Genomic DNA, 21,713 nt, shown 5'->3' with positions numbered 1-21,713 from the left:
AAAAGAAATCCTTCAAATATCAGCAAACTGAACCCAGCAATATATAAAATGAGTAATATACCACAATAAGTGGAGTTTTTCTGGGAATGTAAGACTATTTCAATATCAGAACATCAATAGGACACCATGTTAACACATTAATGAAGGAAAAAAATCACATTTTATGCAGGAAAGACAAAATTCAACATTCATTTATGAAAAAAAAATCAGCAAACTAGAAGTACAACAATTTGTTTCATCTAGTAAAGGATATCTACAAAATTGCCCTAAGCTGGAAACAAGCTAACATCATGCTTAATGGTGAGAGACTAAATGCTTTTCCCCCAAGACTGGGAACAAGGCAGTGATGCTACCCTGAGCGTTTCTGCTCCACATTGTGCTGGAAGTCCTGGCCAGTTCAACAAAGCAAGAAAAAAAAATCCTAAATGCACTACAAAGGAAGAAATAAAACTTACCATTTACAGACAACATTGTTTTCCATGTAGAAAATCCCACAAAATTTACAAAAATTGCTAAGACTACTATGTGAGTTAAGCAAGGGCACAGGCCACAGAGTAAATATGATCAATTGTATTTTTGTATACTAGCAATACACAATTGGGAATTTAAAATTTCAAAACTATCATTATGATAGCACCCCAGAAATGAAATAGATAAATAATCTAAAAAATATATGTCTCTGTATGCCAAAAATACAAAAGATGGATGAAAGAAATCAATGAAGAGCTAAATAAATGCAGATATACCGTGCTCGTGGATTGGAAAATGGTTTTAAGATGTCAATTCTCCCATATTGTACAGATGTAACATAATCCCATAAAAATTCCAGCCTGATTTTTTTGGAGATGGTAACAAGCTGAAACTAAAACTTATAGAAAAAATAAAAGGAATTTGAATAGTCGAGGTAACTTTAGAGAAAGAATAAGACTCACGGTACCGATTACCGATTTGGAGGCTGTACTGTCAGCAGCACCGATCAAGAGGGTAGCGCCAGCAGGAGGTCAGACCGGACCTATAGACGCTCGGAAGTAGGCCCACACAAACACAGGCAGTTGACTTTCTACAAAGCTGTGGAGGTAATTCAGTGGAGAAAGGATAGTCTTTCATATGGTGCTGGAACAATCGGACATCCACGTGTAAAAACATGAAAGGAAAAAAAGAGACTTCAAACCATACCTCACACCTCACACAAAACTAAATTGAGCCATAGACTAGAAGTGAAACTTAAAACTAAACCTTCTAGAAGAAAAGAGGAGGAAATGTGGTGTCACTGGATTAGGCAACGACTTGTCTATGAGCTACAAGAAGCACAAGCCGTAGAGAAATTGGGCTTCATTGGCGTTTACGAATTTCTCTTTGAATGACACATTTAAGAGAAATGAACGACAAGCCACAGACTGGGAGAAGCCACTTGCAAATCACACATCTCATGAAGAACTTGTATTATGAACATGTGAGGAACACTCGACACTCGACAGGGAAACGCCCCAATTCACAACATGGGCAAAAGGTTTGAACAGACACTTCACCAAAGCAGGTATACGAACACATAGCAAATGACCCACATGAATAGATTTTTGACATCATTGGTCATTAGGGAATGCCATTTAAAACATATGTTACACCATTAAATACTTACTAGAATTACTCAAAAAAATCCCTGACATAACCAAATGCTGAGGGGGCGAGAGCTCTGGACCCTGCCCTCCCCGCTGCTGCCATTGGGTGTAAAGCCATCCAGCTTCTCCGGAAAGCAGGCAGTTTCTAGTAAGTTAAGCCTGTACCCACCATCTGATCCAGCAGTCCCACTTCTAAGTAAATATTTTCCCAAGTGACCTGAAAACTTACGTTCCCATGAAAGCCTAAACACGGATGTTTACAGCAGTTTCATTTAAAATTGCCCTAAACCGGAAACAACCCTCATGCCTGACATTTAATGACTAATAAAGTGGGGTTCCCCCATACCATGGAAAAAATTAAGAACACTGATGAATCTCAAAATGTTAAGCACAGAAAGCCAGGCCCAGAAGGCTCACAGTGGAAATCCCATTTCTATACACTTTGGGAAGGGCAAAACGATAGTGGCAGAGAACAGGTTATGGGGGCCAGGGGTAAAGGATGGGGAGGGTTTGGCTAGAGAGGCAGCCCAAGGGCACTGGGTCAGGGAGAACGCTCTGCGGCCCGTCTGTGGTGGTGGTGACACACCTGTGCATCTCAGTCAAAACCGAACTGAGCCCCCAAAAGTGTAGATTTTATTGTACATATATTTGTCTAAATATAAAAAGCACCTGATTTGGAAAAGGGGCAAAGATCAGCGATACGCTGTTATTTTAAGGAGAAAGATGACTGAGAGAGACCAAAGTCTGCAGCAAGAGAGGCATCTGACCTGGACATCAGGGGGCACAGGGTGGGGTCTTCGGGGGAGAGGGAACACAGGCGGAGTCCGGCTGCAACCGAGGGCCAGGAAAGGCGGGAGGAGGGCAGGGGGCACTGCCCGTGGGACCTACTGCCTGCGCGGGGCTGGGGGTGTTAAAACGTTGGGGAAGCAGGCAAAAAGCCAGCACAGGGACAAAACGGGAGCGGAGTCAAAGAAGGCAAAGGCCACCGCCGTCTTGGGAGATGAGGAGGGAAGTGCACGGGCGTGGGTCGCTGTCCAGATCCCGGGGGCAGGTAGGAGAAACAGGGCTGGCGGGGGGTGGGGGGGTTCCAGACAGGCGTCCGCGGGGCGCCCGAGGAGGATGTGGGGCCCGGGGCCGCGTGGGGGACACGGGAAGGCGTGGGGTCCGAAGACGCCGTGGGGGGCCCGGGAACCACGTGGGGCCCGGGGACAGCCTGGAGGCCAGAGGACCGCGTGGGAGAGGACGCTGGGGTCCTGGACCCCGGGGAAGGAGAGGCGCGCAGTCGCGGCTCCCTGGCCCCGCCCCTCCTGCCCAAGACTCCGCCCAGGTCCCGCCCACGCCTCCACCTAGGCCCACCCCCCTCTAGCCTCGTCCAATCGGCAGCCCGCTGCCGCCTCTTGGCCCCAGGTGTCGCGGCTTCCCCCACGCTTGTACGTTCCGAAGGACAGCCCGGCGGCCCAATGAGCTCTCAAAATGGACGGAGGGGCGGTGGAAAAACCAATGCAGAAGCGGCGCGGGCAGGGAAGGCGGGCGTCCGTGATGGACAGGAGGGGAGATCCCAGGATTGTTGCTGGTTACTAGCTGCCGCCCGCCGCCCGGCCGTTTCATTGTCACCGGGCCTCGGAGCCTGCGCTGGCCCCGAGAGCAAGAGGTGGCCGTTTGGAAGCCCGGGCCCCGCGCAGCACCCGCGGCTCAGCCCGCCCTGCGCAGGTGAGGGTGTCCCCGCGCAGATGAGCGGGTCCGGGCCCTGCGCAGGTGACGGTGTCCCCGCGCAGATGAGGCGGTCCAGGGCCATGCCCGTGAGGGCCCCTGCACAGATAGGTGGAGCCCAGTCAACAGTTTCAGGTCCCACCACCTTGAGCCGAACTCCAGGGAGATAGGGAGCTGCTCCTTGAGTAGCTGCCAGGGGTCCTGAGGGTTTCAGGCGGAGGCTGTGGACACCCAGTTTCAAGTCCTGGGAGGACATCTTTGCATGGAAGGTGAGGTCGGGCCTTGAGTTTTCTAGTGAGAGGATGTTTGCCCTCCCAGAGCCTGGCGCACTACTGCTCTTGTGCCCAGCCAGCCAGCCTGGGTCTGGCTGGGTGTGGCGGGTGCCCTGAGGAGAGGAGGGTGTTGAATTTCACCCACAGGACCAGAAACACATAACTGAGGACCCTGGCCTGGTACCCGGCAGGGTCTGCTCCCCACTCCAGACAACAGGAGTGTCCGGCATTGGGCCAGGGGCCTCCCTATGGGTGTCAGGGTTGGAGGAGGCCATGGAGCTGACTGTGGGTGACGGTGGGTGTGAGCCTGCTGGCCCACCAGCGTCCTGGGTGGCAGGGAGGGCTCTGTGCATTCCTCTCTGGTCACTGCTGGTGTTGTTCACCCGCTCATCTGCTCCTGTTACCTGAGTGTCCACCAGGTGCTGGCCGAGTGCTGGGGCCACACGGTCCCTCTGCTCATGGAGGGAGCCAGGGGTGATGCGGCCGGGCCAGCCTCTGAAGGCAGGAGGGGATCCAGGCAAAGGGACCCGCAGGAGCAGAGGCTTGCGATGGAGGCAGGCTGGTGCGGTGTGAGGGGCGGCTGGAAGGCTGGTCTGGCCGCAGCAGGGAGAGGCAGGCAGAGGGTGGCCGAGAGCAGACCAGAGAGAGAGCAAGGCCAGCTTGGAGGGCCATCAGGCATGTGGGCTTTATACTCCCTGCCTGGGAGCCCTCGGAGGGTTTTCCGAAGGGGCCCAGGGCCCAGTGTGATTGGAGACCCTGCTCAGAGAGGTCAGTCTGGCCGCATACGGTGGGGCCGGCCTGGGGAGGGGGACAGGGCTCCTGCTGTCCAGGGCCCAGGGGAAGGGGCCCCGACCAGGTTGTTGGGGGAAAGCGTAGGACCAGGCCCAGATGCTCGCAGGTGTTGGGGGCTCTGAGGAAGTGGAGGGGGCCCGTGGCCAGACGAGGGGACCTGGGTGGGCAGCACTCATCACACCAAATCGTGGTCAGAATATCGCTTGTCAGGTGCTCACCACGCTCCAGCCTCACGGTCCTGTCTGAGCCCTAGGACATCACCCAGGGGCGCCCTTTAAATGCCTGTTTTACAGATGGAAACAGTGAGGCTCAGGCAGGCAGGGTGTCCTGGGGTGGGAGGGGTGACAGGGCTCACCCCAGGCCCCCCTCAGCAGGGTTCCTCCTGGGGGGGTCATCTTTGTTGCTCACCGCTGGGAGTCTGCCACACACCTCATTTTCCTGATGGGGAGACTGCCGCAGCAAGGGGGGGTGGCTGGGTGGTGGCAGGCTTCCTGGGGGAACTGGGAGCAGACAGACCTGGGAGCCCTCGGCTCCCTGAGGCCCTGCAGGAGGTGTGTGCAGGGCACCTCCTTCCTTGAAGGGTGTCTCACTGTGTCCCTTCCTGCCAGCTCAGGGCCTGCTCACCCACAATGAGAGGCTCCCGGGCTGTTAGGGGCGCCCCCGGCCCCCCTGAGAGCAGCCCAGAAGGCGTGGACCTGAGTCTGACAGGCCTCCCCCCGCCTGTGACCCGGCGCCCCAGCAGTGCCTCCAGCATCAAGCCCATCGCCCGCCCCGTCTCTGCGGCCCTGGGCGGTGAGCCGGGGAGCCTGGCGCGGGTGAGTCCCCCCCCCCCACCTCCTGGGGGCTCCTGACTCCTGGGCAAGCTCTGAGCCGCAGCAGGCCCCCCACCCATCCTGTGGGGGCAGGCAGGAAGGATTCCAGCCCCCGGGTCAGGGAGCTCACTCACGGACACGGTACAGCCAGGGCCGGCAAGTCCTTGCCCCTCCTGCCCCACCAGGTTTGGGGTCATTGGGCTCCTTGACTGTGGGAAGGAGGGGCCCGTGGTGGCCCTGGAGGAGCCCCGGGTTGGGGGGAGTCGCCGGCTGACTCACTGGTGAGTGACAAGGACCAGCAGCCTTCGCCCCCAGACCAGGCCTCCCGCATTTCCTTGGACCCTCCAGCTCCCAGGGCTGCAGGCCTCCCACTCCACGGGAGGCAGCTGGGTCATAGAGGCCGGGGCCCTGTCCTGGACCCCCACGCTGCCCTCCTGCCTATCCAGGTGACCCAGGAGGCCCTTCCCTCCACACCTACCCACCTCTTTAAAGCTGCTTGCCGGAGCCTGGCCTGGAGCCAGGTGAGCTGGCGAGTGTCTGAAATGTTTGCCGTGTGACTGGCTATTTCCTCCTTTTTGCAGGAGGCCACAGAGCCCGGAAGCCCTCGGGCCACCAACAAGCTCCGAAGACCCAACAGCACCACGCAGGTCCCCCAGCCACAAGCCAGCCAGGCCTGGGCCAGCCCCCCCGGGTAACCCCAGCCCCTCAGGTGACCCCTGCCATCCTCGGGTGACCTCAGCCTGCTCCTTTCCTGCCTCTGTCTGCCTCTCTGGCCTCGCCAGTGTGCACTGCTGCTTGGCAGTGGGGCGTGAGGCGATTTCACGTGGCCCACTGAGTGGGGGCAGGCAGGCCAGGTCTTCGTCTGTTTCGTGTGGAGGTCCGACCTCAAGGCCAATCTCCTGGCTGCTTGCCCTCACCCCTGGCGTGGTTTTCTCCCGGGCCTTGGGGTGAGCACGCTCCCAGGCCTGCTTGTCAGATAAGGGACCAAGAGGCCATACTGAAGGTGTCGGCCGGGCCGCACAATGCCCTTTGGTGACCCACCCTCCCTTCCCACCTGTGTTCCTGGAATCAGCCTCCCTGAGGGAGGGACTACCCTGGCCTGCTGAACTCTATCCACTAGGCCTGCCGAGTCCCCTGGCTTCATGACGCTCTTTGAGGGTGGCCCCGGCGGGACAAAGAGGCTGGCAAGCCCCAGCAAAGCGTCCCGTGAGAGGGGAGCCGCGTGGCCCATGCCGGTGAGGGCCAGGGCTGCGCCTGAGCACCCCGCAAGCAGCAGCGTCCCTGTTCTTGCCACACCTGCGGGAGGGCCATGAGGGGAGGGGGTCACGTGAGCCCGCTCTGACCACGTTACTGCGTGAGGAGGGGCCAAGACCTCCCCGGCCACCCCAGTGCTCCCCGTGTGTGAGGTGGGGGGTGGGTGGGCACGGAGGGGACACAGTGTCAGCAGCATCATGGGCTGAGGCCGAATCCGTCCACACCAACAGGATGACCAGCCCCGGGCCTTCAGCTTGCCGCCTGCCACCCAGAGCCCCAGCACCCTCAGCACACCAGGGGGCCCCCGGAGGAGAGAGTGCACCGTGCCCCTGGCACCCAACTTCACTGCCAACAACAGGTGCGACCCACTGCAGGTGCCTGGCACAGCCCCACCCCCAAGGCCCCCATGGCAGCCGTGGCCGGACCAGGGTGCTGTGAAAGGAGTGAGTGGGTGTCCAGGGGAGCGGCTCTACCTGAGGGCCGAGGAGGAGGCCACACGGTGGTGTCTTCATACAGGGGCTCCACTCCGGTCTGGGGGCCTCAGAAGGGCAGGTTCTCTCCCAGTCCTGGGTGCCAGCTTTACTATTGGAGAGGTTGCCTGGCAAGTCTCATGTGGGGCAACCAGCAACCTTTTAAGGCTCATGGGGGGCTCTGGAGCTTGGGTGGCTGCCCCCATGTCTTTAGGAAGGAAGCAGCCCATTCCCCCTGCCTGCACTTGCTCGCTGTGGGTTGAGAGCCAGGCAGTGTACAGGCTGTGGCGGTCACCTCTCAGTCGTGCCAGCTGTGCTGTGGCAACAGCACGTTCAGAGTAATGGCTGGGGCGGCAGGGTAGGCGGCGGGGGGCCGGGCGGGCTGTGGCCTCCATCAGTGGGGCTGGTGGCTAGGACTGGGTTGGGCAGGGTGAGCATGGCCAGAGGGGCCCACAGAGGAAGTTGGCTTGGGACCTCGGCTGCCAGTAGAGCTGGTCCTCTTCGCTCTTGGCCTTCGTGGGCCCAGTGGCCAGACAAGGACCCGTGCCTCAGCACAAGCGCAGGTCCGAACCGTGAGGGCCAGTCACCCAAGGAACCGTCTGCAACTGCCTCAGCCCCGATACCTGACCCAGTCTGATGGGCTGGGTTCCAGACTGGGGCACTTCCCTGACACCTGGAGCCTTTCCTCTGCTCCCATGCACGCTGCCTTCCTGACCCCATCCTTCTGTGTCCCCAGGGCACCCTGGGCCACCTTTTCATGTCTGTCGTGAGGTTTCATGGCCTTCGGCATGGGTCCCTCAGGGCCCTGGGCTCTGGTGGCTGTTCAACATGGAGACGCGTGCCATTGGTCCTGGGAAATTTTCTCTTATTTCTTTGGCAATTTTCTTCCCTTTCTTTTTTCTGTTCTTTCCATGACTCCCACTGTGGGCCTCCTGGATTGATCTGCGAAGGCGGCACCATGTCTGGTTTTCTTTCCCTTCGGCTTCAGGGTCCGCGGTCAGGGCCCGGGACCTTCGGCTTTCAGTTTTCTCTCGCTCCGTTCCTGCCCCAGCTCTCAGTTCCTGGAGCTCCTTCGCTCCCTGCGTGTTTCCTCCCTTCCTTCCTGTTTCGTAGTGCCCTGTTCTTGTTTCATCTTGCGTGTCTTTGAGGATACCAGGTGCTAGTAGGCTGGAGCTGCCCACGGACAAGGACCCACGCCTCAGCACAAGCGCATGTCCGAACCTTTAGGGCCAGTCACCTAAGGAGCCGTGAGCCTGGTGTTCTCTCTTCCCAAGCCTGTGTTCGTGCTGTGTGAAATCAGCCGCACTAGGAAGACAACACCAGTGTAGTTTGCAAACGCTGCAAATAAGAGCATTCCCCCTGAGAAGCGGCTGCCAGGCCTTGGTCGGCACAGCCTGGTACGTAGTGTAGGTGTTTGAACCGTCCTGACCTCTGCTTGGCCCCATCTCCATCACGTCCTGCTGTCTGTTGGCCTTTCGCAGGCGGGTTGTCTGGAATACTGGCTCTGTCGGAATTTAAGGAGGTCCTCAAGCTGCTGCCTGGTGTTTGGCAGGGACCTGGCTGTTGTTTGGCGGTTCCCACCTGTCAGTATCTGCGACTTTTCCCTGGGCTGCTCACTCTGTCCAAGGAGAGTCTCTGGTCCCCACCTCGGGGTTAGAGTCTTGCTGCCAGAGGTGCGGGCCAGGCAGGTGGGGGTGCAGGTGTCCTGGGTGGGTCACCAGACCTCTTCACCTGGGGAGGGCCTGGCTTGGTGCCTGGGGGCAGCTGCTCCTGTGGGAGAGCCAGATGCCTGCACTTCCCGCACCCCCCTGGGACCTGGGGGCAGACCAGCCGCCTGGCGCCAACCCCACAGCCCCTGGTCCCCCGACTGCACGTGGCTTCCTGATGGCTCTGCTGTTTCTTACTCTGTAAACTTTGTGGACACCTCTTTGCTGCTGTCCCCTGGAGCCCTTGTCCTCGTGCGTTTGTGGCGTGTTTATTCCCTGCTCTGGGTTTGAGGGGAGGACGCAGCACGTGCCCTGTTGTTTAACTGGTGCTGGAAGGCCTTTGCCCTGCTGACTGATGACCTGTGACCAGTCTCCCAGCGCAGGCGCGTCCATCGTCAGGGGCCCCGGATCTCACTGCTCCTGCCTTGCTTCTGCTCGGCAGAAAACCCCAGGTGGGCTTTCCCGGCCTGAGAAGGGCCCCGTCGCTGGGCAAGGTGGCCGCCGAGGGGTCCTGCTGGAGGCTCGGCCTGCACCGCGGTGAGCGCTGAGCCCGGCGTGTTGGGGACCCTCTCGCCGCCTCCCGGGGCCTGACGCTGCCTCTCGTCTCTTTGAGCAGGAGCAGCAAGGGAGCCGTGGGCAACCGCGTCACCACTATGGTGCACAACCGCTGCGGCCTCTTGGAGAAGGCTCCGCCCCCGAGGAGCTCCAGCCGCTCGCCCTGCCCCCTCAAGTAAGGCTCTGACCCCCGGGGCCCAGGAGCTAGGTGCGTGAGAGCGCCAGGGCCCAGGACGTGCAGACCGCGCTGGGCGGGCAGTCCGGCTGCAAAGCCTCAGCCTCCCCAAGTCCCCAGTCCGCTGGCTGAGTCCAGAGCCAACGTGGGTCTGGGGCAGGACTTGGCACCCCCGTGCCCACCGCCGGATGCCCAAGTCGGAGATGGTCTATGATGTGTCCTGCATCACTGTCTGGTTCTGGGATCCTGTGGCTTTACAAACATTTTGCTCTTTAAAATGTAAAGAGCCTGTTAACCCTGGGCACCCCCAGATGGTCCCTGTGGGGGGAGCAAGTGGCCCAGGGGGCTGGCCAGCAAGTCAGTATGGGGGAGCAGGCCCTCGCCCGCTCCTGATATCCCGTGGGCACATCCTTCCAGGCTCAAGGCCTTGGGACAGAGCCAAGGCAGCCCCCTGTGCCCAAGGGCAGAGCCATCCCCTGGGGGCCGTGCGAGGGGCCGGGTCAGGCAGCCACGAGCCTCCTTCTGCCCTCCTGCCAGCAACCTCGTCAAGGCAGCCGCCGAGGAGGGCAAGGGCAGCGATCTGGAGACACCGCAGAAGAACGTCGCCAGCAGCAACCTTGTGGCCGGGAACAGTGCTGGGGTGGCTGCAGACTCCACAGCCCGGCCCAGGCTAAAGGCGGTGACAGAGGAGGAGGCTGAAAGGTGACCGCGGGCTGGGGGCCCGGGAGGGGGCCTGACGCCTGGTGATAGACGTTCCCACCCAACAGTGATTTTAAAATGCGAAGACTGAGAAACCACACATGTGACTCCATTTGCACAAAACATCAAGAGGCAGGTGTGTGGACTCGGAGTGAGGGTTCTGGGGTCTTTCGGGGCAACGGAGACATTCTCAAATTGGTCCCACGGTCCGTAAGCTTGGTAAGATCATTGAATTAAGTGCTTAAGATGGGGTGGATTTTAGAGTACGTAAACTGCACTTCAATAAAACTGTTAATTAGAAAGGCATTAAGTAAGATGACCCCGAAGAATCCCAGTGACCTCCAGGGTGCCCCCTCGGAGCCAGCCGGGGGCACGAGGGTGGGCCCAGCTTCATGGGGTTGCCCCCGGCCAGGAGCCTGCGGGGACTGGGCCTGGACTCTGAGAGCCCCCGCCTCGCTGGGCGGCCACACTGCGGCTCCCTCCGAGTCTGGGGACCAGGCCCTGGAAGCGGGCACTGGGAGGTAGGAGCCAGGAGCGCTGTGCACCACCACCTGGCTGCCCTTCCCTCGGCAGGACGTGCCGCCCTGTGTGTGCCCCATGGCAGGTGGCCAGTTGCCCCCTGTATCTCCCTCGGTACCTTTGCCGAATGAATGCAGACGGTCCTGAGAGCCGAGTTTGAGGCTCTTTGATCAGCTTTATTAAGCGTAACTTACATAGGACGAGGTGCGCCATTTTGCGCTGTTTTAGTTGTACCGTCGATGAGTTTGCCCCTCATGTGCAGTCATGTCTGCACGTACAACATGCCACGACGCAGAGTGTCCAGCACCCCCAAGACGCCCTCGCCTGCTCTTCATCCAGCTGCTGCCGGCCCTGACGCTGACCCCAGCACACCTAGGGCTCTGCCTTGCTAGAATGCTCTTGACTAGCACACACGGCCTCTGCCTTGTGCCCGGTCGAGTCTCTGTTTTGCTGCATTTTGTCCACGAGCAGCTTCAACCATGAGGACACTCATGGTGTTTACTCGCAGCCAGGTGGCTGGCCTTTGGGTATCTGAAGAGCCTGTGTGGATGGGTGTATTCATTTTCCCGGGAAACATGGTTCCACCCAACGTAGGGCTGTGCTCACAGCTTGTGGCCTCCCTGCCTCGCTGGGCCTTGGGGACTCGGGGAGGAGGCGGCACTCAGCTGCCTGCTTCTTCGGTGGCATGGGGCCTCACCTCGGTCCTGAGCCCCACTGTTCGGGCAGGTTCATCCACCAGGTGAACCAGGCCGCCATCACCATCCAGCGCTGGTACCGCCACCAGGCACATCAACACCGAGCCAGAGCTGCCAGCCTGGAGCACCTGCTGGCGTCCAAGCGACAGGTCAGTGTGGCTATGTGAGCCATACCCCAAGAGGCAAGTGAGGATCCCAGGGGCCCCAACCGTGTATGATGGGGTTTCTGGGACTTGTGTGATTGAAAACAAGAATCGCTCCATGGGTCCAGACCCCATCTGGAGGCCCAGCCACCTCCCTCCCCTGAGTCCCTGGAATCAGTAGGGCCTGGATGTCAGAAAATGCCTGTCGGGTCCACTCTGGCTGCAGGGCCCCTGCTCTGTGATGCAGTCATCCACCCACCCCAGAGGAGTCACCGGCTGCCCGGGAGAGGGCTTGTCCTCCGTGGGGCAGAGCCTCGCGCAGGGCCTATGGAAGCCCAGGTGTGGACTGGGAGACCCCAGCTTCCCAGTCCAACCTGCCATGGCCTCGACTTCTGTAGAAGCAGGAACAGCAGCTTGGAGGGGGAAATGTCTTGGACCTACACCACCAGAAGGAGGCAGCCAGGAGGAAGGCCCGGGAGGAGAAAGCGCGCCAGGCCAGGCGAGCAGCCATTCAGGTGCCTGCGGTGGCCTCGTGCTCAGGGTGATCTGAACAGTGCGGGGAGCGCCCCCCGAGGCAGGACCTCTGTGTGCCTGAGAGCACCACTGTGCCCCTGGGGGACCCCTGTCCATTCCGTTCCCTGAGCCCGCCCTCCTCAAGCCCCTGGGCACTGGACCTCAGGGCAGGTCGGCTGGTGGGGGGAGGGAGGCCGTGCCCTCCAGGGGGTGAGGCTGCCCGGAGGTGCTCCCTTAGTAGGAGCTGCAGCGGAAGCGAGCCCAGAAGTCAGGCAACACTGAGCGTGGGCTGCCCGAGGAGGCCAGGGGGACAGGGAAGCCCCAGCCCGCCCAGGGGCCACCCCCGAGGCCTGGGACAGCTCAGCAGACCTGCAAGGCCAGGAACTCAGGTGAGCACAGCCTAGAGCCTGACCATGCCCTGCCACACCCCCGCCTCTGCCTCCCATCTCTGAGTGGGCACCCGTGGGTGCGGGCACTCCTAGGTACAGACACCCTTGTGCCTGGCCACCCCTCCCCTCCCTTGGGGAGCTCTGTGTTTGAGAGGGAGGTGCCGCTATCTGGTTAGGGGCTTCCACCCATGGGAGGGGGTTGCCTCAGCTATGCAAGCAGACCCCAGGCTCTGGCCTCCTCTCTGCTTACTCTGGACCTGGATGTGGGGACCATACAGAGCACAGGCTGAGAGTTCTGGGGTCACACTGGCTCCCCAGCTTTCTACCCCAGAAAGTCAGGGTTCCCTCTGCTCTGCCAAGCCCATTGTAGCACATGCTGTCATGCGCTCTGCCTCCCCCCTGCCTGATCTGAGGGGCGCCGCCCAGGTGGGCTCATGATGCTGTGTCCTATTGTGCAGGGACTGGCTTCCACACTGCAGGCCCAGAGGACCCCTGCCAGCCTGCCCCCGACTGGTCCCTGGAGCCCCGGCAGATTGCAGAGGACAAGCCCCAGGTCTCGGCACAGCCCTCCCCACCTGCCCTCCCTGGCTTCCGTGTTGGGGTGGCCCGAGCCCGCCCTTCCCCTGCTCTTCCACAGCCATGGGGGCCCCGCACACCATGAAGAGCTGCCCAGGACAGGTCTTGTTGCTCCAAAGTAGGGATGGCGTTTCTCAGATTGCCTTGAAATCCTACTGGGTCTTCACAGGCGCCCTGGGGTGGGGCCCGTGTCTACCCACAGACATGAGCGGGAAGCTCAGGGGTTAGGGTTAGACTGGCCAGGGCTGAGGGGTGGGGGGCCCGACCCAGACGCGTCCCAGCCAGCTGGCCTTCCTGTTTCCCTGAAGGTGGGCTCAGGTGAGCCCAGCCTGCGTGGCTCTGTGGGCACGCGCCTGTGCCAAGAAAGCACACCCCAGCCTCGCCTCCACGGCCCTCTGGTGGTCTCAGCTCTGATGGCCTCACTGGCCTCTCCCGCCCACCCACTGCAGGATGCCAGCTCCCAGGATGTGGCTGGTGAGGGCCTGGAGGCCGTGAGCCCTGCTGCGGATAGGGCTGCGTCCAGAGCGACCCTAGACCAGCTGCTGGACACTCTGAAGCTGCTGGAGGAGGAGCCTGAGCCACTGCCCCGCCCCAGGGCCAACCCCAGGGGCAGATACGCCTGGATTGGCGAGGTGGCTGCCCAGGCGTGGGCTGTGCTGGGGCACTGCGGGGCTGGGGACGCCCACTGGGCTCCTCCCTGCCTAGTCAGGCCCCTAAGAAGGGCCAGATGGGGACTTGCTGAAGCCCCCTCCCTCAACCAGGGGCTGGCAAAGGTTGAGGACCCTCAAAATAACCTGGGGTGGGTGCTACCCCTCTGCCAGCAGTGCCCCCAGGCAATGATGTGGAGGGTCTGGGTAGCCTGAGAGGCCCTCCCTTCCAGAACAGGCCTCCTCAGCCTCCCCTGCCTCCCCACCATCCTGTCCCACCCCTGCCCCAGGGTCCCGGCCAGAGTCCTTCTGCCCCAACATCCCCTAATGCTGTGTCCCTTGCAGGACGAGGCCAGCTCCCTGACAGCTGACAACCTGGAGGAACTTGGGAAGCTCAGCGCATCTGACGGCCCCGCCGAGGACGGGATGCTGCTCTCGGAGGCCAAGCTGCAGAGTGTCCTGAACTTCCTGCATGAGCTGGACTTGGAGGAGTCGGGACCGGGCCGGCCAGCCTCGGCCCCCCAGGTGTGGTGGGTCCCCAGCGTGGGGCACAGGTTGTGGGCAGGCGAGTGGGCCTGCCTGATGTGCGCCGTGTCCTCAGGGGCTGGTGCTGGAGGAGCAGCCAGGGCGCCCGGAGCCCAGGTCCGAGGTGAGCCCCTCCGTGATGCGGCTGCGGCCGGAGGTGGAGAAGCAGCAGGCGGCCGTGCTGCTGCAGAGAGCCCTGGTGACGCCCCCACCCTGCCAAGCGACCCCCGGGTGCCGCAGGGGGCCTTGTCCCTGGTCACGGGCTGCAGCGGGCTCCCTGAGAGGCCTCATCCGGCCCTCCCTGCAGGCGCAGTGGCGGGATCTCACCGTCCGGCAGGCCAGGGAGACGGAGGAGGAGCTGGGCCGGCAGCAGCGGGAGCATTACGAAGCCACCATCCAGCGGCACCTGTGCTTCATCGACCAGGTGACACTGCCCGGAAAACGGGGTGCCAGGGCAGGGGTGTCAGGACCCGCTGGGCCCATGGGGCAGGGAGAGGGACAGGACAGGGTTCCAGACCGGCCGGGGCCTCTTGGAGCCTTCTAGACCCATAGGCCTTCCTGGCTGGGCCATTTCCTTCTCTCCATAGAAACAAGCAGAGTCGTCCCTGGTGGGGACCAGGTGCCACCTGCCTGGGCTGGTCTGAGGCACACCAGCACCTCTGGCTGCTCCCCCCATAATCCCCTCTATGGCCATGCTCCCGCCCCTCATGATACGGGTGGGTGGGGGGCAGGTGGGCAGCGCACCCTTGGGTGGGGGTCTGGCCACGTGGGGTTGCTCAGAGGGCTAGCTGGCCCTATGAGGCCTGGTGGGAGGTGGGCACACACCCTGGGCCTCTCCCATGCCCTTCCCGGGCCACCCTCTCAGGGAGGCTGCTCCTGGTCTGCCGGCTGGTGAGGCAGCCCTTGCTCCCCCAGGTGAGGGGCGGTGGGCGCTTCCCCACCCTGCGCTCAGCTGCATACCTGGGGTCCTTTTCGGGAGAAAATGTGTGGGGTCTGTGCAGAGGAGAAGGAGCCCAGAGAAACAGCCCCCCGGTGGCTGTGAATGGCACCCGCTTGGCAGTCGTCGGTGTGTAGCCCTTGGGGCGGCCAGGCGCCATCCTGGGGGCTTCACAGAGACCCCCTGGCTGGCCACAGGAAGGTCCTCCACAGGCTGGGTGAGGGGGCCCTGGAATGACCCCCCAGGAAGAAGGGAAGGAGGAGGCCCAAGATTGTGGCCCTGGCACTTTTGGGGCACAGGCCTTCCCTGGCAGGGGGAGGTGGGGTCTCTTCACAGTCAGGGGTCACGCAGGGCGGGCTTCACCTCCGGCCCCCTGACCACAGCTGATTGAAGACAAGAAGGTCCTGGCCGAGAAGTGCGAGGCCGTGGTGGCCGAGCTGAAGCAGAGGGACCAGAGGCGCAGGGAGCACGAGGCCCAGATGCGGGCGCACCACGAGCTGGTGAGCCCTCGGCCGCTCCCCCGCCCTGCCTGCCGCCTGGCTGCAGACCTGCTGCTGTCGGGCCCGGGGAGGGGCGCCCTTGCCCAGCCGCCCCAGAGCGGGGCGGCCCCTCAGCCTCCTTCTCCAGCCGGGGAGTCCGGTGTCGTCGGCTTGTGAACAGGACCCCCAGACCCGCCACGGCACCTTGGAGCCAGGAGCCTGTGTATGAAAACCTTGGGCTGTGCCCCAGCCCAAGATGCCATCCGGCAGGCAGGGGTACCCCAGCACCAGCTCTGTCCCCTCCTTCCCCTGGAGCTGCATCCCACGTGCCTGTCAGGAGCCAGAGGGGGCCAAGGGGCTTGTGTGACCCCTGCGTGTCACAGATGAGCAGCCCCCGCCCCGACAGTAACAGCTGTGTGCGAGCCGCCCACCCCAGCTCTGGGTCCCTGGGCAGCGGGACCTCACCTAGTTTTCCCGGCTCCAGGCCAAGGCCTGTCCCCACCGCCTCCTGCTTTGCCAGCGGTCACTGTCCTGCTGACCTCATCTCGGGCCTCCCGCTTCCCCAGGGGGGCAGATGGGATTGCCAGGAGTCACGTGGAGGAGCTGGCCGGCGCACCTCCTGACTGGCACCGGGAGAGAGTCCCCGTTCAGAGACTGAGGGCGTGGCCAGGGGGCAGGGGGCCTCTGCATCCCCGCTTCCCACAGCGACTCTGTGGCCTCCCATTCTCTTGCTGGTAGGAGATCAAGAAACTGAAAGAGCTGATGAGCGCCACTGAGAGGGTCCGGAGGGAGAAGTGGATCAACGAGAAGACCCGCAAGATCAAGGAGATCACGGTCAGAGGTGGGCGCAGGGGAGGCGGGTGGGTGCCGGCGGGCACATGGGCTCAGCACAGACGGAGTGCCCCAGGCAGAGCCCAGCCCCAGGAGGGGTGGGCCTTGCCATCCCTCAGAGCAGGCTCCTCCCTCCAGCTCCCGGGGGGCCAGCCTGCGGGGCTCGGGGGGGCGGGTCCCAGGGTTTCCCAGCCCCTGGCATCACCCCCGTTCCCCCACATAGAGAGTGGATCTGAGGGCTGAGGGGCAACCCCAACTGTGCCTGCCAGCACCCAGCCGTGTCCAGCCTTCCTGCCCCTGCACCCCCTTCTCAGGGACCCTCCTCTAGGGAGACTGGGTACCACCAGGGGGGACCCTGTAGGCCAGTGCCTCACAGGGGAGCAGCTGCAGTGCCAAAGGCAGGGAATGGTGCTGTGGGGCCAGGTGGCCTCCGCTGTGCTTGGGGCTGAAACCCCTGGGGTGGCCCAAGTGCCCTGGCTGGCCTGCAGCCCTGGTGTCTCAGTAGGTGAGAGTTGGGGATCTCCTCCAGTACTGGGGGTGAGGATTGGGGCCCCCGCAGCACGGTGGGCAGAGGTCGGGGGTCCCTGCAGCCTGGCGCTCCCCCCAGGCCTGGAGCCCGAGATCCAGAAGCTGGTCGCCAGGCATAAGCAGGAGGTGGCGCGGCTGCGGAGCCTGCACGAGGCTGAGCTGGTGCAGGCGGACCAGCGGGCAGCCCAGCGCTGCGACCACCAGGTGAAGGAGCTCCGGGAACACCTGCAGCGGGAGAAGGAGGCCCTGGCACAGCAGGAGAGGGAGCGTGCCCGGCAGTGGTGGGTGGCCCTGCCCTGGAGACTGGCTGGCGTGGGCAGGGTGCCGCAGGCAGCTGAGCTGGGGTGTGCCTGGACCCTGGTGACGTAGGCAGCCGTATGTGCGAGCAGCACCCTCCTCCCACAGGATGGGTCAGGTGCTGCCCAATGCCAGAGACAGGCCGGGTGGGGAACTGGGCACAGGGCTGAGTGGCGGCCTCCATGCAGATGCCACCAAGGCCTCTCGGGGAGTGTGTCTGCGGGCGGTGCCTGGGAGCTGGGCAGGGTCCGCTTCTGGCGGCCCCTGGACCCCTCTGTGTGCAGTGGCCGTGCCCGCCCCTCTGCTCTGAGCAGCCTTCCTGCCACGGCGCGCTCAGCGGTCCTGTCGCGGCAGCTTCGAGCGGCAGCTGGAGCAGGAGCAGTGGGCCCTGGAGCAGCAGCGGCGCCGGCTCTACAGCGAGGTGGCCGAGGAGAAGGAGCAGCTGGGCCAGCAGGCAGCCAGGTGCCGCCGGGAGGCCCGGGCCAGCGGGCAGCCGGCGCCACGCGCCAACCCAGGTGCTGACATCTCCCCCGCCTGCAGGCAGCGCGCTGAGCTGGAGGAGCTGAGGCTGCGGCTGGAGGAGAGCTGCTCCGCGGAGAGCCGGGCCCTCAGGGCCGAGTTTGAGAAGGGAAGGGAGGGGCAAGAGCAGCAGCACCAGGTGTGCCAGGCCCGGCCCGCCCTCCTCCCGGGAGGCCCGCAGGGTGGGCTGTGAGGCTTGCTCACGGCCATCTGCCTGCAGATGGAGCTGAAGGCCCTGAAGGACCAGCTGGCAGTGGAGCGGCAGCTGTGGGAGGCCAGCTGCGCCAAGAAGGAGGTGGGCGTGGGTGCGGCCCGTGGGAGGGCGGCACCGGGCAGCAGAGCCAGCGCGAGTGGGTCCGGTGGGCGCAGTTCTGGGTCCCCGGCCTGGCTGCTGGGGCTGGCCAGCCCCTCTCGGGGGCTCCAGGAGTGACCGGAGCCGTGCGCCTCCTCTCCAGGAAGCATGGCTGCTGAGGCGGGAACGGGAGCTGAGGGAGGAGACGCGGAGAGACCGGGACAAGGAGATCGAGCTGGTGGTCCACCGGCTGGAGGCGGACATGACGCTGGCCAGGGAGGAGAGCGAGAGGGCCTCCGAGAGCCGGTGAGGCCTTCCCCTGGCACCCGGCGCTCCGCCGTGCCAGGCCCAGGCTACCCACCCCGCTGACCCAGCCCCTGCCGCCCCCAGCGTCAAGCGCGTCCGGGACAAGTACGAGGCGGAGCTCACGGAGCTGGCACAGTCCGAGCGGAGGCTCCAGGAACAGTGCACAGAACTGAAGGGGCGCCTCGCAGAGGCCGAAGGGGAGAGCGGGCGCCTGCAGGGCCTGCTGCGGCAGAAGGACAAGGAGCTGGCCGGCGTGGCGGCGGTGAGAGGGCTTTGGGGCTGCCGCCGGCCCCCGCCCGCTGCCGCTCGCTGTCCTGCTCATGGCCTCCCCGCGCCGCCAGGTGAATGCGCAGCTGGCCGGGGAGCGCAGCCGCCTGTCCCAGGTGCTCCGCCAGGAGTTCGCCGACAGGCTGGCGGCCTCTGAGGAGGAGAACCGGCAGGTCCGGGCCCAGCTGGCAGAGCTGCAGGCGCGCCAGCAGCTGGAGCTGGAGCAGCTGGCACGAGAGAAGCAGGCGGAGCTTGAGGAGGTGCATGGGAGGTAGGCTGTGGGCGGCTCCGGGCTGTGGGCGGCTCCGGGCTGTCGGCGTGCGTGGGGTGGCGGACTCTCGGACTGAGGAACCTGGACCGGTCAGCAGCAGCTGCTGTGGGCTCCGTGCTGGGCCCCAGATGGGTGCTGTCATGTGGCCGGGCTCTGCCTCTGTCCCAGGAACTCCCCAAGAGGGTCCAGCCAGGGTGGGCGCCTCCCTGTGGGGCCCCAGGGACGCAGGTGCTATGCGGAAAGGGCTGAGGCCCCATGGGGCTCGCGGTGAGCGGCCACCCCACAGGAGCCCTTGTCATTCCCAGCAGGTTCTCTGAGAGGTAGGGTGGCAGCAGGGGGTGCCTCTGGCTCTCAGCCCCTCCTGGGTGGGCACCATCATCCCACTGTGGGCCCCGACCCACCCTGGTTCTGTGGGCAGGATCCTGGTGCAGCCATGGGGTCACAACCCTGTCATCAGCTCCTCTGGACAGCCCAGTGCCTGCAGCCAGCAGGGCAGGGACAGGGCGGGCAGGGCTCTTCTTGGGGTAGAGGCCCCTTGCTGGCCGCCCTGCTGCCATCAGAGCTGCAGACAGCCTGGGGTCTGGCCCGGGCACCACACAGAGCCCACCGTGTGCCCCCCGCAGGGTGAAGATGGCCCTGGTAAAGAAGGAGGAGACTGTGAGCAGCCTGCGGAGGCAGCACGAGGTGGGTCCCTGCTGCTGGGCCTGCGGGGGGCAGGGAGCGGGGGGCCCAGGCCTGGCCACAAGTGGACGGCGTATTGCAGGCGGCGGTGAAGCGGGCTGACCACCTGGAGGAGCTGCTGCGGCAATGCCGGCGGCCAGTCCCAAGCACCAAGTGACTGCCCGCCAGGCAGGACGTGAACAGGCCGACGCGTCAGGGCCGATGGTGTGTGGCATGCGACAGACATGGGCCGTCACGGCGCCTCCTCCCCTGCCCTGTGCCTGGGCCTCCCCAGCCCAGAGTTCTGTGGCCGCAGTTTAACAGTAAAGAGGTGCTTTGCCATGCTTGGTGTGACCCTGCCTCAGCTCTCTCTCCTGGCTGGGTCCGGGGTTGGCAGGGGCTAGGGGCTGGAGGCTGCCAGAGGGCCCACCACGGAGTCTGGGGCTGACCCCATGTGCTCCCTGCTGGGCCCCCGGCTCAGGCCGCAGTTCCCGAGCAGAGGTGGCCCTGTGTTCCGTCCTGGACCTGGATGAGCCCTGAGCCACTCAGGTGCCCCTGCTGGCCCGCCACATGCCCTGGAAGGGGCTCTGAGGCAGCCTGCTGGGTGCCCTGCCCATGGGCTGCTGTGTCCCCGCATGGCTGGCAGCCCCCCAGGAGACCCTCTCCTTGTTTCCCCAACTTGGACACCCTTGGAGGTGTGGTTGCCTGGAGCCCTAGAGAAACAGGCACTGGAGGGGCCCTGCCCGTGAGCAGGGTGGAAGCCCATCCCCTAAAGTCCAGGCAGGGGAGCAGCAGGGCACTGGACAGGGCGCTGGACAGGGCGCTCCTCCTCGGCGCCCTCCCGCCCTCGCTCTGCCGGGGGCTCTGTCACCACTGCTGCCTGGGGCGGCACGCTGCCTGCACCGGAGCCCCTCCTGCACCCTCCGTCCGCCTGGGGGGATTTGGGCTCTCGCAGTGCGTCCCACAGCCGCCACTCTCAGCTCCAGTGCCGTGGGGCCAGGAAGGGCCTTGGCAGACTCCTCGTGGGCCTGAGCAGCTTGCAGCAGTGCTGACCTGCATGCAGGGCCCTTTTATCCCAGCCCCTGCCCTGGAGTGGGGGGTGGGGGCCGGGCCCGTCCTGCACAGGAGACTCTTTTCCTTCTTTGGGGCCAGAGCCAGAAACGGAAGTATGGCCGGAGGGAGTTCCTGGCCTGGCCCGGGCAGAGTGCATGTGCGCACGCCATGTCCCCGCCCTCGTGGCTGTCTCATCACCATGAGATGACCGTGCGAGAGGAAGCCTCTCCAGCCCCAGCTGGGACTCCGTCGTGGGGCTTGAGATGAGGAGGGGGCTTGCTCAGCACACCAGAGGGGCTGCCTCAGTTGCCCAAAACTCTACTGGCCCCCACCTGTGTCCCCTTGGGGCCAGCTTGTGCCAGAGCCCCTTCCCCACTGGGCCTGTAGCCCGTCCCAGCCCCACCCTTCAGCCAGCCCGGCCTCTGCCAGCTCCTGAGTGCCAGGCTGGCCTCTGGCCATCTTTCCCAAGTTCCCAGCACAGAGAGATGGGGACGGGCGGCCCCGGGCCAGGGCTTTGGGCGGCCTCCACCAGGAGAGTGTCTGTTCAGATCTGCACTGTGTCACTGTCCTTCTGTTCTTGATTCCTAACCTTGCCATGGTCAGAAGATGCGTCCCATGTCACTCCAGCCGTTTGCTTCCACGGAGACTTGCTTCCAGGCTGGCATGTGGCCAGTTTTGCTCAGTGCCCACCGAGCGTTAAAGGAAATAGGTGCCCGATGCGGCCATCTTCTGGCTCACGTCCGGTCGGTCCGCGGCCCCGAGTCGTCCTGTCCTCACTGATTCCCTCCCCGCCCTTGCCGCTCCAGCAGAGGATGCCACTTGTCTGTGACCGTGCGGTGCCCACCTCGCTCGGAAGCCACATTCCGGCCTGTACGTCCAGGGTGGTAGAGCTGTGTGCTTACCAGCTGGCCCCTCTGGGCACCTGGGCACCTCGCCTTAGAGCCCCGCGTCTGGTGGTGGGAGCCACGCAGCTTTCTCCACGCAGGGTTGGTGTGGCCTGTCTGCCAGCTCCTTCCTGTCGGCCCTCCTGTGGCCCTCTGGTTAAGTCAGCGCACAACCAGGCAGTAGGCAGGGAGCAGGCCTGGGCCCCGGCCCACAGGGAGGGTTGGGTTGTGCCTCTGGGGACTGGCCCGGCTCTCCTGTCCGCCCTCCTAGGCCCACAGGAGCTGCGACCAAAGCCCCCCTCCCTGGCAGGTACTGAA

The 21,713-nt window shown here is 63.4% G+C and overlaps 1 protein-coding gene across 6 annotated transcripts; it reads left to right on the top strand.

The window, feature by feature from the left end:
• Positions 1 to 3,124: 3,124 nt before the first annotated feature.
• Positions 3,125 to 19,812, top strand: CEP131 (centrosomal protein 131). Of its 6 annotated transcripts, XM_036997365.2 has the most exons (26): positions 3,125 to 3,329; positions 5,002 to 5,208; positions 5,787 to 5,896; positions 6,326 to 6,440; positions 6,690 to 6,817; positions 9,252 to 9,365; positions 9,903 to 10,067; positions 11,310 to 11,427; positions 11,820 to 11,936; positions 12,176 to 12,323; positions 12,782 to 12,876; positions 13,349 to 13,531; positions 13,892 to 14,071; positions 14,148 to 14,270; positions 14,379 to 14,495; positions 15,392 to 15,508; positions 16,226 to 16,328; positions 16,926 to 17,127; positions 17,498 to 17,605; positions 17,684 to 17,801; positions 17,883 to 17,957; positions 18,118 to 18,260; positions 18,345 to 18,522; positions 18,602 to 18,798; positions 19,422 to 19,482; positions 19,562 to 19,812. In XM_036997365.2, the coding sequence occupies exons 2-26, from the start codon at positions 5,023 to 5,025 to the stop codon at positions 19,634 to 19,636; spliced, it is 3,276 nt and encodes a 1,091-aa protein (XP_036853260.2). In that variant the 5' UTR covers positions 3,125 to 3,329; positions 5,002 to 5,022; the 3' UTR covers positions 19,637 to 19,812. The 6 variants fall into 6 exon arrangements, with proteins under 6 accessions (XP_036853260.2, XP_036853262.2, XP_036853265.2 ...); XM_036997367.2 differs by lacking the exons at positions 3,125 to 3,329; positions 5,002 to 5,208 and having other exon boundaries at positions 5,789 to 5,914; XM_036997370.2 differs by lacking the exons at positions 3,125 to 3,329; positions 5,002 to 5,208; positions 5,787 to 5,896; positions 6,326 to 6,440; positions 6,690 to 6,817 and adding exons at positions 7,333 to 8,326; positions 9,006 to 9,087.
• The last annotated feature ends 1,901 nt before the right edge of the window (positions 19,813 to 21,713 follow it).

Source organism: Manis javanica, chromosome 4 (genome assembly GCF_040802235.1).
Source record: "Manis javanica isolate MJ-LG chromosome 4, MJ_LKY, whole genome shotgun sequence".
Classification (NCBI taxonomy): Eukaryota; Metazoa; Chordata; class Mammalia; order Pholidota; family Manidae; genus Manis; species Manis javanica.
This window is presented reverse-complemented; position numbering and strand designations above follow the sequence as displayed.